This window comes from Tamandua tetradactyla, chromosome 14 (assembly GCF_023851605.1).
Source record: "Tamandua tetradactyla isolate mTamTet1 chromosome 14, mTamTet1.pri, whole genome shotgun sequence".
Lineage (NCBI taxonomy): Eukaryota > Metazoa > Chordata > Mammalia > Pilosa > Myrmecophagidae > Tamandua > Tamandua tetradactyla.
This window is the reverse complement of record NC_135340.1, coordinates 56,614,861-56,633,986: the sequence shown is the minus strand read 5'-3', so window position 1 is coordinate 56,633,986 and position 19,126 is coordinate 56,614,861. Positions and strand designations below refer to the sequence as shown.

General features: G+C 38.8%; 1 protein-coding gene across 4 annotated transcripts in view; it reads right to left on the bottom strand.

Annotated features, from left to right (window-relative positions):
* The window catches only part of STARD9 (StAR related lipid transfer domain containing 9), a 205,243-nt gene that overhangs the window by 56,387 nt on the left and 129,730 nt on the right, over window positions 1-19,126 (bottom strand). For 3 of the 4 annotated variants that reach the window (XM_077127589.1, XM_077127590.1, XM_077127591.1), the window contains 11 exons: window positions 16,432-16,499; window positions 15,138-15,235; window positions 14,516-14,725; window positions 14,226-14,323; window positions 10,621-10,698; window positions 10,060-10,128; window positions 6,874-7,053; window positions 3,598-3,649; window positions 3,158-3,295; window positions 2,394-2,476; window positions 2,152-2,255 (listed from right to left, as the gene is read on the bottom strand). In XM_077127589.1, coding sequence (XP_076983704.1) covers window positions 2,152-2,255; window positions 2,394-2,476; window positions 3,158-3,295; window positions 3,598-3,649; window positions 6,874-7,053; window positions 10,060-10,128; window positions 10,621-10,698; window positions 14,226-14,323; window positions 14,516-14,725; window positions 15,138-15,235; window positions 16,432-16,499 — 1,178 coding nt within the window. Of the gene's footprint in view, window positions 1-2,151; window positions 2,256-2,393; window positions 2,477-3,157; window positions 3,296-3,597; window positions 3,650-6,873; window positions 7,054-10,059; window positions 10,129-10,620; window positions 10,699-11,916; window positions 12,531-14,225; window positions 14,324-14,515; window positions 14,726-15,137; window positions 15,236-16,431; window positions 16,500-19,126 lie in introns of those variants that run through there. The other variant, XM_077127592.1, reaches the window with a different exon arrangement.

The following is a 19,126-nucleotide window of genomic DNA, read 5'->3' as shown; positions in this document are numbered from 1 at the left end:
AGACATTAAACGGTTTTCAAGGACAAATTGCTCTCTGGTCCCGATCACTGTTGCAGTGAGAAAAGAAGGGCCAATTTTTTCTGGCTCTGGAGTCAGCTCTGGCTTTTCAGGCAACCCAGGAATACACGTTCAGATACAGATTTGGAGTCCAGCTGACAATGTGCATTGTACAGATGCTGGCTATGGTAGCTGGCTCCAGAGCTGGTACTGAATAATGCAGGCAGTGGGTGAGATTCTGAAATCCCTCTCTGTCCTCTCTGAAAGAAAGGACATGTTCCTGGTGCTACTGAAAGTTAGTAAACCATGTGTTTGTGCACATGGGGCGTGAGAGTTCTAAAAGATATTTAAAAGGCAGGAGTAAACCATAATTTTCTCTGGGGTGGATGGGTCAATTGGGTTAAGATGGAAAGGTAGGAAAAGAAAGGGAAACAGCTTCCCTGGGAAGTGCTTCACAATAGCTGCCCAGGCTCCCAGTAGTGGTAGCTATGGAGCACATCAGGTATTATGGAAAGCACTCCGCATGCACTTGCTCTTTTAATCCTATAACAAGGACACTGGAAGAGAGACAGCAACATTCTTATTCTGTAGGTAAGGAAACTGCCTCAGAAGCTCAGTAACTTGCTTAATGTCACACTTCTTTCATTCAGTAGAGTCAGGTCATGAACCCGCTTTGTCCAACTCCAATGCATCTCCTTCCTCATCCACTGCACTTCAGGTTGCAGTGTCACTCTCTGTAAACCGTTGAACTCTAGGAAAACCAGGTCTTCAATGCCTCTTCCCAACAGAAACTGCACCTTAAACAACATGTATTAAGGCTTCCTTTCATGACCTCACTACAAAAAAGGAAGACCATTCTGATAAAACAAGAACTTCAGCCTCAGTCCCAAGTCTCCTTGACCTTGATACTCTCTATCCTGAGTCACATCTCCCAACTTACTCTTTATCCTATAGAACCCTCAGTCACCCAACACTAGTATTATCCTCACTTAGCCTCTGTTTGTATTCTCCTTCAGCCCAAAGCAGGCCTCCTGTGAGGACTTGCCACAAATCACATGAAAAACTGACTCACTATTTCATAGTCACAATGCAGGGGAAGTGGATATGAGGGGGTAGAACACTGTGTTAGTTAGACCTGAGAAAATTCGTTGCTAGTAGATCTGGCTTCAGTTGTCAACTTGGCCAGGTGAGCATACCTAATCTTGTTGCTGCAGACATAAGCCAACGGTACGTGAACCTCATCTGTTGCCAATTACATCTGCAGTCAGCTAGGAGGCGTGTCTGCTGCAATGAGTGACGTTTGACTTAATTGGCTAGTGCTTAAATGAGAGAACGCAACATAGCACAGCCTAAGCAGTTCGGCATTCCTCATCTCAGCACTTGCAGCTCAGCCCAGGCCTTTGGAGATGCAGAAAGAAGTCACCCCAGGGAAAGCTGTTGGAACCCAGGGGCCTGGAGAGAAGACCAGCAGAGACCATCTTGTGCCTTCCACGTAAGAAAGAACCTCAGTGGAAAGTTAGCTGCCTTTCCTCTGAACAACCAACAAAATAAATCCCCTTTTATTAAAAGTCAATCCATCTCTGGTGTGATGCATTCCGGCAGCTAGCAAACTAGAACAAACACCAAGATATTTTCATATGTTTCTGGACTTTCTGCTCTTCTATTCGTCATCCTAGTCCCTGAGTTATGGGTTAAAAGGGATTCTCAATTACACACCATCTTTAAAAACTCAGAGGAAGCCATATGTCCTGAAGGCTGACACACATGATGAGCTCATACATGGGGAGGTAAGAATTTAAAGGCGTAGAGAGAGGCAAGTTCAGAAGCAATAGCAAGCATCTCTATAAATACATCACATCTAAATCATATTGAAAGAGGAAACTGGCTATAGGAAACATCAAATGATATACCTGTTTCAATGATGAAGAATGTTGAATTAACAAAGAGGAAATAAGTGAGGGCCAAGACCACCTCCTTGCCAAGTACAAACTAAGCAGCTAGATCAACATCTTCAATCATTTGACAAAGTCAACTAAGAGATAGGGCCTCATTCAGACCTTGGCTGCTACCTTAATCACCTCCCCACTCCATGCTGTAACAGACTAAGAACCAAAACTAGTAAGTTTCACTACGGTAAGAACAAATTTTTCTCACCTTTTTTCCCAAAGCCAAGGACAGACACCCAACCGGGAGCCAGTAACATCTCCATCCAAGTCCAGCCATTCCAAAGAGCTACTGCCACCACTAGCTTCTCCAACCTGGAAACAAGGAAGAAAGGGTCTGCTTCTCTTTCTCTTTCCCCCAACCCCAACAGAATGAGACAGAACTCAAGTTTTTTTCCCAAACAGGAGAAACAGAATGGCTAGCAGCAACTCAGAAAACAGAGCCAAGCTCACCTGCCTCCACCGTCGTAGGAATGCAGCCTCTGCTGGATGGTTGAATCGGAACTTCTGGGCTTTGCCCAGGGTTATGACTGCTCCTGTGGCACAAACAAAAATGAGAATTCAATCAACAAATCATATTTTGAGTAGTTACAACATGCAGGCCACTATCCTGTGAGACAAAAGTTCTGCCTTCAACAAGCTGATAATTTAGCTGAGTCAATAAGATACGTATTAACTAGAAATAATTTCTTGCAGCATACATATTGGATTAATGAAATAAGCAGGAAGAGCTCTAATTCTCCAAGGGAAATTAAGATGAGTTCCATTGGGATGACCAGGCAAAGCTCCATGGAAGAGAGAGAATCTAAGCTCAGTCTCAAATGACCAGAAAGAATGTGAAAATATTAAAAATAGTAGTAATAATAAGAGTAATAATTATAATGAACATCTACAAAGTATATACAGATTAGCTCATTCAATCCTCTTAATGATCTAATTGTTATCCCCATTTAACAGGTGAGAAAACTGAGGCTTCTCAAGGACAAAAAGCTAACAAACAAAGGTACACATTTCAGAGTCATTCACTCTCGGCTCTGGGATTGGGGCTTTTTTGTTTATGAAAAATGGATCATTGCAGAAATCCTCAATCTCTGGATACAGAGGCTGGATGGTCCATCTTTAAAGCCTGCTTGATTGAGCTTTCTAGGTCTGGCCTATGAGAACAGAGTTCATCTATCACCCACCCTAGGAACAAGCAGAGCTGTAGACAATCCTACCTTGAGTCAGGCGGCAGGAAGCAGTGACCTCCCGGCCATTTACTGTGCAGCGAGCCCCCTGGCCAGGTTGCAGAATAACTACCCCACAGGCACTGGTGATAGTGCAGTGGTCTCTCTCAATCCACTGACCCTGCAGGACTACAGAAGGGGTTGTTGTCACTTAGGCTGAGGAACACCAACCTTCACTCTTTCAATGAGATCAGAATCCACATCTGAGAGATCTTACTTCCTAACGGGAGAGAAGAGTCATTTACTCCTTTGAAAGCTGAATTCCTACCACTACATGGGTATCCTTCTATTACTTAGTCACAGAAAGAAAAGCAGACTCTTAATAGTTCAGAGAGTCTCTTGCTCTCAGAGCATCATCAATTCCTCTAAAGAAGTCTGTCAGGTATAAATACTTGCCACAAAATGTCAGACCCATATGCTCTATCACTTACCAATGTCCTGTTCCTGGTCTGAGTCAATCCTTCCTATTTTTGTTGTTCCCTCCTAAAGAGAAAAAACAAATACATTCTAATGAGAATAAAAAGAGATACAATCCTGTCCCTAAAGGCAAGCCCACATGTACAAATGTTATCACTGCCTCTTCATTTCCATTCCAGCTTTTGTTGTACCATCTCTCAACTTTGGTCCAGGCTGCTCTGACCCTCCTGCCCACTCACTCTAGCTCACGAAGCCCCTGAGAAGGGGGAGGCAAAAATGCATATGACAAAGCAGCACCAGCAAACATTGGCAACTCCATTCTGCCCCACAGTCTGAAGTTAGGGAACAGCCACAACCCATCAGAAATTCTCTAGTCTAAGTAAGCACACAAGTATGGTCTTCCCTTAACAGGATAAGGGTAGAGTGGTCTAAGTTTCATCAGTCAGTCTCAAAAAGACAAGTGTTTTATGAAGATGTATGGAAGCACAGGATTTTCAGCTTCTTGGTCCTCAGATGAAGTTTAACAGAACCATTTTTTAAGAAGGATAAAGTCCAAATAGAAGAAAAGGTACCATCTAGTATCAAACAGGATTGAAAGAGAGTATAAGAGAGGAGAGGGAAACTGCAGCTAGGATGACTGAATCACTGGGTTAGAAGACAAGGGCTTTTGGCCCTTGGACTACGGAAAATTCACTTCAGACCATGTAGCTCAGGGAAGACAGCAACAAGGACACGGAAGTGCTGAATTTTAGATATATATTTACCATTTATTAACCATTCAATATGTCCCAGCCATTATGCTTTATAGACACGATTTTGTTTAGTCCTATAAAACCTAAAATGTAGATTATCCCTCTTTTATAGTTGAGGAATCTGAAGGCCATAAAGATAAATTGCACAAGGAATCCACATTCTCAACAGGAGAGTGATGATTCAAATTCAGATCTCTCTGGGTCCTAAGTCCATGCTTTTACATCCTCACTATACCACCTCCCCAGTTACTTATGTTTTTGAAGTAGCCACTGACTTCCCCAGTAAGCTTCACAGTCAGCAGCCAGAGCAGGGAGGTCTCTGCAGCTCACCTCTTCCCACCCCAACCCCCAAAAATAGCTTGTGAGAAGAGAAAATCCGGAAAGATATGAATGAGACTCTGGTCTGGTCTGTGCTCCCCTCTGCTTCCACAGCTTGCATGCATACACACACACACATACACACACACACACACACACATGCACACAAGCAGAGCCAGGCTTTCCTACTCAACCACTGCAGAGCATACAAGTTAATGGATGGTAATCTACAAATACCATCAAAATGAGCCAGAGAATAGTTAAAGGAGAAAGGTCAAAGTTCTTATGGGTTCAGACACAAGCCTTGATGAGGCACATTCCCTTCAAAAGGGTAAAGGCCACAGTAAATTACAATGTCTAGATTTGCAAGATAGAACTACCACATAAAGGCGACAACATTTCAGAAAACAAGAACTGAGTTGGCGTCTGGGCTTGTTGCTCCATCTGTCTTTTAATGTAAACTTAAAGGAAGTTATGAGGATAAGGTCCAGGCTATCAGTAACCTATGCTCTACCCATCCTTCCCTTCTCTCCCTTCCCATCCCACTGCTGCCCAAGGCAACTCACGGGAGAATAGCTTCCAGAGGATTGCACCAAGGACTGTTCTGGATCTTTGAAGTAATTCAGCAAAATAAATAAAAATACAGAGAATCTTGGGCCATTACTGTTTATGTAATAGTACACAAACCAGGCTCTTTTAAAAAAAAGAAGAAAATAGAAATACAAAGAGTAGAATGATAAGATTACAAGTACCGAAATCTTAGCTCCCAGGTCCACAGGAAATGAATCAAGAAATGTTCGCCACCCTTAGTGTGTGCTGACTCAGCAATAATAATCAATGATCCTGTATTCAGAGGTTATCACAGCTCCATGGCTTTGAATTCGATCTACCAGACACATCTTTTAATCTGCTACAGAAGCTCTATTACTTGAGTTCTAGCTTCATTTGCCCGTTCTACATCTAATCAATACATTATACAAATTCTACTCAAATATTGACCATTTTTAACTCATTTGGTTTCTTCCTGACCTCCAACCTCTCCCTGTGGCTATAGCTATTGGAAGTTCTATACAGGCTTTTGGTAGTTACATCTGTTATTGAGGTAAGAATTGGGAGCCACTTCTTCCTGAGGCATTTAGAGTGAGGTAATTTATACCCCATGTGCCAGAGAAATAAGTTACTCTAACTTTCTTTCTGAGAGGCTCAGTTTCTGACAACTTCCCTGAGGGCTTATCCTAAGAACACAGATTTTCTAAACATGATGAGATTTGCTAACATCTCACTACTAAGATGCACTCACTGAAGCATTAGGAACCTAATTTTTCCGGGTATAACAGCAGCTCTTTATATATCCCCCCAAAACTCTTCTGTTCCTCTTAAACATGAGCTGGGGACAATTACAAAATGAAAGTTAAATTTTCAGTGCACATAGGGATTTTGGCCATGTGATATATGTTCTGCCATCCTCAGCAGGACATATTTGATAAGGGCAGACTAAAATGCTCTATCTACAATGAGTCACTAACTCTCAAATTGATTCATTAGAAATGAGGATTTGGCCTTCAGGTGACTCAGAGCCCGATGAGCCAGGTCCTTTTTGGAAGACCTTAATCTCATTCCATCTTTTCTGGATGGATGCATACCTCCCAAGTCCCTAGCTCTTTGGACCCTCCCTTGTGCTTTACACTTCTTTTATCGTCTCTTCTTTTCCAGGTCAAACTAGAGAAGGAAAAGTGGGAGGTACAATTTTTGTTGATTTGGGTTCAGATATGGGGACTATCAGAAGAAAATGGTTTTGGGTCTTCTGAATTCCCCCTTTAGTCTCTGAAAACCAACTCTGAGCAGACTGTATTTGTAGAGCTCACATGTGTTAATGGTATTTTGAGGTGAGGATTTCTCTCTCTGTGACTGTACTCTTGTGCCTCAAATATGAGAAGCATCATCTTTACCTTAAAATGAGGAAATTAAGGCAGAGAGAATAAAAGTTATATAAGAGCAGCAGTAGCACAGCTAAAAAACAAATAATCATTTTGATTTTCAGTTCTCTGCTCTATTCATACAAAAGTAAAATAGACCACAATTGGCTAGCTAGACTGGTGTCCTAAGAACAAGCCTGAAGGCAACTAATTCATAGAAACATGGCTGGTGCCCCTGGCTCTTCTCTCCTTAATCTCTGGTACCAGTAGATCAGAAAGAAAGGGAATCCACCAGCCTTCTCACCTTGAGGTGATAGAGTACAACACCTGTGCTGAGCACATCATTCTCCAAGGCCATGAGGTGAGGCAAGCTGGAGTCGATGACTATCCCAGCTCTTCTCCTATTGATATCCACCCTGTAATGCTCCATGAGGACCTTCCAGTCATTCCACTTCTGAATCCAGTCTTTAGTTAGCTGGTCTATCTGCAGAGATAAGGGAGGTGACCTTAGACCCTCTCCATGGGCAGCAGACTAAAGGAGAGAAGTCATCCTGACCTGGTTTTCTCATGGTATTTGTTTCTCACTTTCCTCACTGCTACTTCTGTTCAAAGCTCCAGAGACCCATACAACTGCTGTGAGCCAAACAAGATTCAAAAGTTCATTGAAGTCTGTATCTTCTGCATGATTTTTCTGTAAACCTACAATTTCTCTAATAAAAAAATTTAAATGTTAATTGGCTCTCTGATTTCTACGTTTTCTTCAGTATGTTTCTTCAACTTTCTTCAATAAGCAAGTGTTACTTTTAAAAACAGAAATCCCCCCTCAATAAATGTTATTTTTTAAATTTTTGCCTAAACATGTATTGCTTTCATAATTAGAAAAAACCACAAATGTTATTTTAAGAATTATTTTAAAAAATTAATTGGGATGATAGTCAAACATCTATGTTTATTTCCTTTTCCCTATTCTATTTCTACGTGTTTCATATTTGAGAACCCTTTTATGACCTCACCTAACATTTCTTCCCCAACATGCAGTACCCTGAGATATGATATACACTTGTTCATGTCTTGAAGACCCACAAAGCACTGACATGATCTGGAAAACCATGTAAAAATAAATTAACAATAACAATAAAATTCTGAGAGCTTATTCTGAGACAGGAAAATAATTTTACAAATAAACAAAGAATTACGCAAAGACCACAGGGAAGTGGGGACATAAGCAGACAGTGTTACATGTTGGGCCCATTTTCCTTCTTTTGGTGGAAATGGTGCCTAGACAAGAAGCTCATCCTGGGAATGAAAGAATTAAAGAGGCTCAGAAAAAGGAACTGGATTCAGTAAGTATTTCTCTCCTAAAGAAAACACTTAAGAAAAAAATTTATGCCAAGTTTAGATAAAGACATTTTATGTAGAAAAACTGTCTTTAATGTTATAATCATTGGGGTAAAGTTGAAAACTAGTGAAATCATGGGGCCACCCATGAAGGGCTGGGTTGGACTGGTATCCACGGAAGAGGTAAACAGTGGGGTACTCAGAATGATTTGTTGGTTCTACTTTATCTCATAGATGTGGATTAAAAATTAGAACATATATCTTGTGAGCCAGGTGAGAGCCAGGGCTAGGCTATTTCAGGAAGGTAAGATAAATGGTGATTTCTAGAGACACTTTAGTGGAAGAAATGGCTGCTGTTTTTTGGTGGTAGGTTAGATTTAGATCCAGCAACAAAACGTCCCAATTTCCAATATTTTATTGCATCATCCTTATACATTATTAAAGTATCCTGGCCACGTCAACATTTTGACACCCAAACTAAACATCAAGACCATATTTCATAGCCAGAAACTTCTTGAAAATTCTTCGTTTAACTCTATGTTCCAATTTTTTTTTCAATTTTATTGCGATACGTTCACATACTACATCAACCATACAAAGGATTATAAGAAACAGCAACATATTATACGTGAATTTGATTGATAGTGGTTGTTTAAAGTCGTACAAATAAGTTCTTCTATGAACCACTACAAATGTAAAAAAATTAATAGAGGGGTTATATGGGGAAAAATAGCTATTGCTAACTATGGACTATAGGAATATTTTAATATTCTTTCATCAACAGTAACAAATGTCCTACACCAATATTGTGTGTCAACAATGGGCGGGGTGGGGGTGGGGTAGGTGTGTGTCAACAATGGGCGGGGTGGGGTAGGAAATAAGGTAAGAAATTCTTATTTCTGTCCTGGAGTAATGAAAATGTTCTAAAGTTGATCATGGGGATGTACGCACAACTATGAGATGATACTGTGAGTCAGTGATTGTATACTTTGTATGGTTGATGTAGTATGTGAACGTATCGCAATAAAATTGAAAAAAAAATTGGAACATAGAGTTAAACGAAGAATTTTCAAGAAGTTTCTGGCTATGAAATATGGTCTTGATGTTTAGTTTGGGTGTCAAAATGTTGACGTGGCCAGGATACTTTAATAATGTATAAGGATGATGCAATAAAATATTGGAAATTGGGACGTTTTGTTGCTGGATCTAAATCTAACCTACCACCAAAAAACAGCAGCCATTTCTTCCACTAAAGTGTCTCTAGAAATCACCATTTATCTTACCTTCCTGAAATAGCCTAGCCCTGGCTCTCACCTGGCTCACAACAGCAGCCTCCTTCCTACTCAGCCTCTCTGCTTCCAGCCTTCCCTCCTTTCAATTCATCCTTCATTCAAGGGTTATATTAATTTTCCCCAAATATTCTTTTATTATATCAGCAATCTTACCTCCACTACTCTCACCGTGAACTCCTATTCTAGTCTGTTCAGCCTTCCTTGTACTATGAACCTCCACGTGGCCTCTCACACCAACTCACTCTCCTCATTCCATGGCTTTGCTTATGCTATCTCCCTCCCTCACCCAAAATGCCTTATCTCCCTTCTCCCTATTTAAAACACCCTATCAATCTCCCAATCTAGTTCAAATTCTCTGTCTTCCATCTCCGGCAGCACGAAGTCTGCTCTGAAAATTCCAAACTATAATATTCTTTTCATTCTCTAAACTCCCTTCATCTAAACCATATAATTTATCACATTTAAGCATTCTCTAAATGTATTTCCAACTAGACTGTAAGACACTTGGACATCTTTATATTTCTCATAGCATCATGCTGAGCACATATTATTAGGTGCTCAATAAAAACATGTTTCTTGTTTTACTGACTGAAAATCTTTTTTCTAGACTCCAGTCACTATCAAAAGGACTTGTCATGAACCCCTGAGGCAACAAAACAAAAGTGAGAAAGCCCACGGCCAGTCCCAAAGGCAAACATATTGCCCAATCAAGGCTCAGTAGAAACAAAACTTGTCCTTAAACTAGATACATTCTTTCTGTCCTGTAGAGGAAGCAACCCTGACCCAGGAGTAATGGAGGGAGATCAGACCTGGTCCCAGGGTGATGTAAAGCACAACTGATCCCACCTTAACTCCTTTACCTTCATATCATTTTGGAGAACCAGCTCCTTCAGATTTTCATTTCTTTCTTCATTCAGTGAACTGAAGTTCTGTTGCACAAATAAATAAATAAATAAATAAATAAATATACTTTAGCATTTTCCTGGTCTGAAGTTCAGGTGGATCCCACCCTTACTCTTACAAAAGAAGATAAGGGGCAGAAAAAGGACTATAAAATCAGATATAAATCAGAAGCCTAAGTATTTGACTTCAGATTGGTACAAATTAGGAGAATTCAAAGAAATTTTTCTGCAGTGCTTCATTCCCATATCTACCCTGACATAAAGCATAGGCAATTCAGTAAACAAAGAGGCAGTGAGGGGAGGCCCATCCTGTTTGGAACTACACAGAGTAATTAGATTAAACCTCTTTCTGTCTTTTTTTTTTCTGCTTCTGTTCCATTAACGTAACTCAACTGAGAACCTGGAATGCAGCAGTGCCTAGATTCTAGGTAGAGAAACATAACCTGTTAAACTAGCTCTTAAGGGACTCAAGAGGAGAACTCCCACTTGAGTATGGAAAAGTTCTGACTGTCCACACACCACTTCAAAGCTCAGCAGCATGGCTTTCAATCTTTCAATCTCCTCTCTGAGTTCTCTGATCAGCTTGACATTTGCATCCTGAAATAGAGAGAAATCGTCAAAACTGACTGACATCAGGAAATCCAGACTTTCCCCCACCTAGCTGTGAACTCTTTATGACATTGGCTTAGAAGAAATCGAGTATTCCTTTGGAGTAACTTCTAGAACAATAGTTATAAAAATGTGATCCCAGGAGCTGCAGCATCAATTTCACCTAAGAATTTGTCGAAAATGCAAACTCTCAGCCCCATCCAGACCAACTAAATCAGAAACTCTTGGGGATGGAGCCCAGAAATCTGTGTTTTAACAAACCTTCCAGGTAATTGAAAATCACTGCCCTAGAGTAGGAGGTCAGGGAGGTAACCCAAATGCTAGGACAGGTATAACTAGTAGGTGTTAAGGTTCCTGTATTGTAACTAATTACAGTGCCTTTTAAAAATAGTCCACAAAAAGACAAATATTATCATGCCTCACTCATAAGGACTAAATATAACATACAAACTCAGAGAACTGAAGTCGAAGCATGGCTTATCATGTTGGGGCCTACTGTAAGTCACATATATTTAGGTTGTAACTATTATTTCTAAATTCTGAGATACTGAGCTATTTGTGTATAATCTGGTCTTCCCTAAAACTGAGTATTTGTGTGACACCTGAGACTCAGAGTTACGTCTCTGAAGCTATGAAAGTCAGCATTACCCCATACAGCAACTGCTAAAAACAGTTTAAAAAAAGTAGTGATCGGACTTCAACTCGAGATATGAATGAAGCTGATCTGGATAGGGCAAAAGTAAATCAGAGTACAGGGGAAAGGATGAGATGGTCCATATTTTAAAATTTCAACTTCTGTGTGAGACAAAAGGAAGAGATGTTTATTTGGTGCAAAATTTGGGGGGATGCATTATCTAATTTAACTTCTATGGTTAGTTTATTCGAACACCATAATTACATGGAATCTTGGATAGGGTGTGAGATCTTGTTGCTTTATACAGGTTAGCGTGATGCCCTGCTATATCCTAAAGTTATTTGAGCAGAGAATAAAAAAGTATTTACAAAGTCCTTTTTGAGGACTGGGGAGAAAGGAGGAAATACTCAACTTCCCCATCAGAATTCCTAATATTCCCACAAACAGTGGGGACAACCAATTCAATAGGCTGAGCCCTCGATCTTACTTCTGCAAAGGAAGAAGAAACTTACTCTTGCAAAGGAGAAGCTAGGACTATTTATAATTATGTCTAAGAGTTACCCCCAGAGAACCTCTTTTATTGCTCAGATGTGGCCTCTCTTTTCAAGCCAATTTGGCAGGTTAACTCATTGCCCTCCCCCTACATGGGACATGACTCCCAGGGGTGTAAATCTTCCTGGTAATGTGGGCCATGGCTCCTGGGGATGAGATGGATTTCTCAATCATGGGATTGAGAAAGCCTTCTTGACCAAAAAAGAGAAGAGAGAAATAAGACAAAATAAAATTTCAGTGGTTCAGAGATTTGAAACAGAGTCAAGAGGTTATCCTGGCAGTTATTCTTATGCATTATATAGATATCCCTTTTTAGTTTATGGTGTATTGGAGTGGCTAGAGGGAAGTACCTGAAACTGCTTAACTATATTCCAGTAGCCTTGATTCTTGAAGACAAGTGTACAACTATATAGCTGTGACCATGTGATTGTAAAAACCTTGTGTGTGATGCTTCATTTATCCAGGGTATGGACAGATGAGTAAAAAAATAAGGACAAAAAATAAAAAAGTAATAGCGGAGGAGAAGGGGTAAAAAAATTTGAGTAGACTGCAATACTAGTAGTCAATGAGAGGGAGGGGTAAGGAGTCTGGGATGTATGGGTTTTTCTTTTTTATTTCTTTTTCTGGGGTGATAAAAATGATCTAAAAATGATCATGGTGATGAACATACAACTATGTGATGATATTGTGAGCCACTGATTATATACTTTGGATAGACTGCGTGTGCATGAAGATATCTCAATAAAAAATTTTTTTGAATTTTTTTTATTAAACATACCAACATACAAACACAAATATTCTTACCATATGATCATTCCATTCTACATATATAATCAGTAACTCACAATATCATCACATAGTTGTATATTCATGATCATTTCTTAGAACATTTGTATCAATTCAGAAAAAGAAAACAAAAAAATTCATACATACTATACCCCTTACCCCTTCCTTTCATTGATCACCAGCATTTCAATCTACTAAATTTATTTTAACATTTGTTCCCCTTATTGTTTATTTATTTTTAATCCATATGTTCTACTTGTCTGTCAATAAGGTAGATAAAACGAGCATCAGACACAAATAGGTTTTCATAATCATACAGTTACATTGCAAAAGCTATATCATTATACAACCATCTTCAAGAAACATGGCTACTGGAACATAGTTCTACATTTTCAGGCACTTTCCTTCAGTCTCTCCATTATACCTTAACTAAAAAGGTGGTATCTATATAATGCATAAGAATAACCTCCAGGATAACCTCTCGACTCTGTTTGGAATCTCTCAGTCATTGACACTTTATTTTGTCTCATTTCACTCTTCCCCGTTTCGGTAGAGGTTTTCTCAATCCCTTGGTACTGAGTCCCAGCTCATTCTAGGATTTCTGTCCCATGTTACCAGGAAGGTCCACACCCCTGGGAGTCATGTCCCATGTAGACAGGGGGAGGGTGGTAAGTTTGCTTGTCATGTTGGCTGAGAGAGAGAGGCCACATGTAAGCAACAAAAGAGGTTCTCTTGGGGGTGACTCTTAGGCCTAATTTTAAGTAGGCTTAGTCTATCCTTTGCGGGGTTAAGTTTCATATGAACAAACCCCAAGTCTGGGGCTCAGCCTATTGCTTTGGTTGTCCCTACTGCTTGTGAGAATATCAAGAATTCTCCACTTGAAGAAGTTGAATTTTCCCCCTTTCTCACCATTTCCCTAAGGGGACTTTGCAAATACTTTTTTATTCACTGTTCAAATCACTCTGGGATTTATGGGGGCATCACTCTGGACAAAAACAAAAAATTAAAAATAGTCCATAGAAGGGCTATGTATATCTGGCCACTTGTTTGTGATCTCTACACTGGAATTTTCCCCTGAAATTGCAAAGGAGATAAGGAACATTTGGAATATTGTCATTCTTATTCAGCTTTCGAAGCTAATGATTTCCTTACATTCCCTCTTTTAGTCCCAAAAAGAGAAGTCACTGTAATTTGCATAGAAAAACATAAAACACAGGCACAAATCAACACAAATTCAAAATAAAAGCAGTACATGGCTAGTTTTAATTAACCTTTCTTAGAGTAGCAATGGTGTAACAAGGATATTAAAAGGAATGAACTTCAGAGAAACAGCTAAAATAAATTATGCAAAATAGGCTACTGAGTGAAGTCTGTAGAAATATGTGAGAAGGGTATAACACTGGAAAAAAGAATTTCAGTCCCTTAACATTCTGAGAACAAATCTGGCAAGTTGCAGAAAGTATGAAAAGAAATAAATCAGTGAAGGTAAAAATAAAGAGAACTTTGTGTAAGTTATGCACAGAACTTTAGATGAGTGTCTCACCTCATTCACTCGCGGCTTGTTGATGATGTTTTTGGCATTGGATGCATATCTCAGTGTGCTCATGGTCTCATTGTAGCTAGTATGTGCAGGAGACACCGCTGAGATGGAAGCGGAAAGTTAAAAAAAAAAAAGGCAAGCCCTTCCAATCCACCCCTTAATCACATGCCTTGTTGCAATAGCACATTTTGTATAAGAGACCCTTCATGAAATGAGGAACTCTGAGTAGTTACAGCCCTTTTTTCTGAGGCAAAATACCAGTCCCAACATTGAATCAGCTTCACTCTACTCACTGGCAACCATGATGGTTTTGGAGTTGCCTCCAAGGCAGTCCTTCAGCAGCCAGGTCAACACAGAGTCCCTGTAGGGAATGTAAGACGGCCTTCGGGAGGTCCCCCCTCCATAACGGATCCCAGAAGGAGAGTTAGGGATCTCACTTTCACCACCATCACTGGCTATGCTATTGAGGCTCTGGCAGCTGCTAAATACTTGGGAGTTCTGGGCTTAAAAGACAAAAAAAAAAAAGAAGAAGAAGAAGAAAGAAGGTATTTTTAAGCAAGTACATTCAAATACAGTGGTTTGAGAGCACAGACTGAAGTATCAAATTTCCTCATCTTCCTGCAAATAATAGAATGTTTTAAATTTGAACATGAATTATACTTTGGAGTGGACTCCTTACATGCAATGCTTGAGTCCATAATTTTTTCTTCCTCATTCTGAAATAATAGTGCTGGGATGATGGTCATATTGTGCTATAAAACCACAGGCAAATATCTATTTTTCAAGCCCCAAACCAGAAGGTAACTTTATAAAAAAGAACCTTTAAATCCACCCCATTTTGACTAAATGAAAATATACCTGTTATTTTCGAAAGTCTCCCTCCCACTGTGATCATCCAGATTATCAGCACAATACCTAAAGTGGAGATAACAATTCCCAGAGTAACAAGGGACTTGTTGATATTGGCTCCTTCGGTAATCCGGTCTTTACAGTAACTGGGATCTGCTCTTTCACTAAAACATAGTAAATGAAAACAAAAACAAGAGCAAACAAGGAAACTATTCTTAAAAATGCAGTTGAAAAAAACCATCCATTATGTTATATATCATGTTATAAAAGACAAACATCATAAATTCCTTTTAGAATTCAGTTCTAGGAATAATGTTACCATTTCATAATGAACTAGCATGCTTCTACTTCTTAGGCAATAAAAATAAAATAATTCACTACGTTTCTGCCTTTACTTGGGTGCCAGAACACTTTAGGCTAAATGCAACGCTCATTTACAGTAATGATATTAGCAAAGGTTTTTGGTATATTTACTTCTCTCCAGTGTTTTAAATGCACATATTATTGACCTATGAGGTCTGTGCCATTAAATGTCAACTGTTTTAAGTACATTTTTTAAATAAATGGGAAATATTAAAAATTAACTTCCCTGGCTATTTGGACTCTTCCAGACTGCACTTAATTCTTAAGGGAATGCTGTACTTTATTAGTTATTTAGCCGTTTTTAAATAAGAAAATTTGCCTTATTTCTTCCTATACTTTTTTGTGACATTATACCCAAGACTTTTTTATTTCTGAATATATATGTTGCTACAATTCATACTTCCTTTGACTACTTAGAAGGCAATATTGCCACACACCCCAAATATTTAAAAAGGCTTTTTTGCAATATAAAGAGCTGCATAAGATCAATATAAAATTTTTTAAAAGTATGTTAATTCAGTTACCTTCACTTAGAGCAGTGGGTTTCAACCTTCAAATGATTGGAATCACCTGGGAAGCTTTTAAACTACTGAATTCTGCACTCCCCTGACACTACAGACAATCTGATTTATTTGATCTGGGGTACAGGGTAGGTAGGCACTATGAGTTATAAAGGGTCCCCAGGCATATATTTTTTTTCTTTTTCTTTTGCATCGGCAGGCAGTGGGAATCAAACCTGGGTCTCTGGCATGGCAGGCAAGAATTCTGCCACCGAGCCACCACTGCACCGCACCCCAGGTGATGCTAATGAGCAGCTTTCAATCCCTGGAAACGAATAACTTCTTAACCTGGCATTTAAAGAATCTGTTTCTTTGGTCATTTTCTCAAGATGAATAAAATATGAAAAAGGTTGGAATAAACACATTCCCCGTAAAATGGGTAAGAACAAGGCCACTGTAAAGGGTGCAAAGTCCCCTGGCTTTGAGATCCTAATTACCTGCCTGCTAGGTCCACAAGGGTGATCTTGCTAGCGATTTCAGAGGGGAGGTTGCTCTCCAAGATTGCCTAAGGGAGAAAACACATTTAAAGCATGTCATTTGGAATGTTTTCTTTTTTCCCTTTAGACATCCTCCTAACCAAGGTACTATTTTGGAATTTTAGCCAATTCACTCAAGAAATCCATATTCTAATGTATTCTGAACAGGTAGGCGCTCAATGTCTGACAGATACAATCAGTAAGCCATGGATCATTCCTTCATTAAAACCACTAGCAGGATTTACACGAAGTATGGCAAATCCTCATGAAACTCTCTGAGCACAATTCCTGAAATTTTAGGAAATAAAAGTTACCAGGAAAATGCTTAAACTTCTCTCCAGGGTGCTCTAATTCATCATCAGAGACCCAGAGCAGGTGAGTGGCCCCATTATACTGGAGGCTTGTCTCTCTTGATAACCTAAGTCAGGGAAATTCAACTTGTTGAGGCAGGCACTCTTCCTCGGTGTGTTCTATTCAGAGGCATCCAGCCGCTTAGAACAAAACTACTTTTCCTTGTTTGCTCTGTTCTTTGCTTTTTTCCTCCCCATGTTTTTGGTTTTTTGAAACATTTTTAACACTGAACATTCATGACCAAAATCCAGTTTTTTAGGACATTTCCAACACCCCCCAAGATTCCCTCAAGACTGTTTGCAGTCAATCTCCATTCCCACTCCCAACCCAGGCAACCACTCATCAACCTCCTATCTTCATAATTTTGATTTTTCAGGCTATTTCATATAAATAGAATACAATGCCTGACTACTTTCAACGTGAATGATTGAGATTCATCCATTTTGAGACATGTGTCCATAGTTCATCTGAGTTTACTGCTGAGTAATATTCCATTGTACTGGTATATCATGGTTTGCTTATCCATTCACTTGATGGAAATTTGGGTTGTTTTCTATTGTGAGCAATTAGACATAAACCTAGTATGGTTACTTGTGTACACATATTTGTATGGACATATGTCTTCTTTTCTTTTTGGTAAATATCTAGGACTGGAATGGCTGGATCATATGGTGTGTGTATTTTCAACTTTTTAAGAAATTGCTAAACTGTTTCCAAAGTTGATGTACCATTTTTGCATTTCTACCAGCAGGGTATGAGAATTTCAGCTCCTATACATCCTCAACATAGACTCAGTTTTTAAAATTTTAACTATTGTAAATGGTGGATAATGGTATCATTTTGTTTTAATGGAATTTCTGTAATAATTAATGATGTTAAGCATCTTTTCAAATGCTTAATTGTGATCTGTAGATCTGCTTTAGCAAAGGATCAGCCAAAATTTTTGCCCATATTTTTTAGTTCTGTTTTCTTATTATTGAGTTTATAAAGTTCTTTATATATTCTGGATACAACTAGCTTTTCTTTTCATTCTTTTAAGAGTGCCTTTCAAAGAGAAGTTTTAAATTTTGATCAATTACAAATTTCAATTTGTTCTTTTATGAATAGTGATTTTACTGCCATAGCTAAAAAAACTTTACCTAATACAAAGTTGCCAAGGTTCTCCAATGTTATCTTTTAGAATTTTAATAGATTTAGGTTTTACATTTAGATCTCTGATCCAATATGAGTTAAATTTTTTATATAGTGCAAGTCATGGGTCAAAGTTCTTTTTTTTTTTTTTGCATATGGCTATCCAATCGTTCAGCCAACATTGTTGAAAAGACTACATTTTCTTCACTTTGTTAAAAATCAGTTGCCTATATATAGGAAAATATGCTCAACATCATTAGCCATTAGGAAAATGAAAATCAAAACTAAAATGAGATACCATTTCACACCAACCAGAATAGCAACTTTTTTTTTAATATCACCTATTATCTGTTTTTTTTTTTTTTTTTTTTTGGGCAGGCACTGGAAATCGAACCTGGGTCTCTGGCATGACAGGTGAGAATTCTGCCACTGAGCCACCATTGCACCACCCTGGCAACTATTTTTTTTTAATGGAAAATAACAAGTATTGGAAAAGATGTGGAGAAATAGGAACACTCATTCATTGTTGGTGGGAATATAAAATGGTACAGCTGCTGCTGAAAACAGTTCAGCAGTTCCTCAGAAAGTTAAGTACTGAATTACCATATGACCCAGCAATCCCATACCTACAAGAATTGAAAGAAGTATTCACATATTTGCACACCGATGTTCAAAGCAGTATCATTCACAACTGCCATAAGATGGAAACAATCCAGTGTGCATCAACCAATGAATGGATAATTAAAAGGTGTCTTTTTCATGTGTGTGTATATGTACATATATATTCAGATACATGTTCTCAAACCTTTCATGATTTGAAAAGTAAGACACTGTGTCTAAGGGAATATTTTTTGTTCGTTTTTAAATTAACGCCAAGAAGTGGGGGCTTGCGTTTTTCTCTGGCAAGGGGCTCACAGGCAATGAACAGCTCACTCAGCTGGGCTGCTGTCTGAGTCATGCAATCAATACCATTGAATTATACAGTTGAATGTGGTTAAAAGGGAAAATTTGAGGTTGTATATGTTACTAGAATAAAAATTTATTTAAAAAACAGCGTTGGATTGTACAACACAATGAATCCTAATGTAAATTATGGACTACAGTTAATAAAATAATAATAATGTTATATAAATTGTATCAAAGGTACCACAGTAACACAGTGTTAATAGGGAAA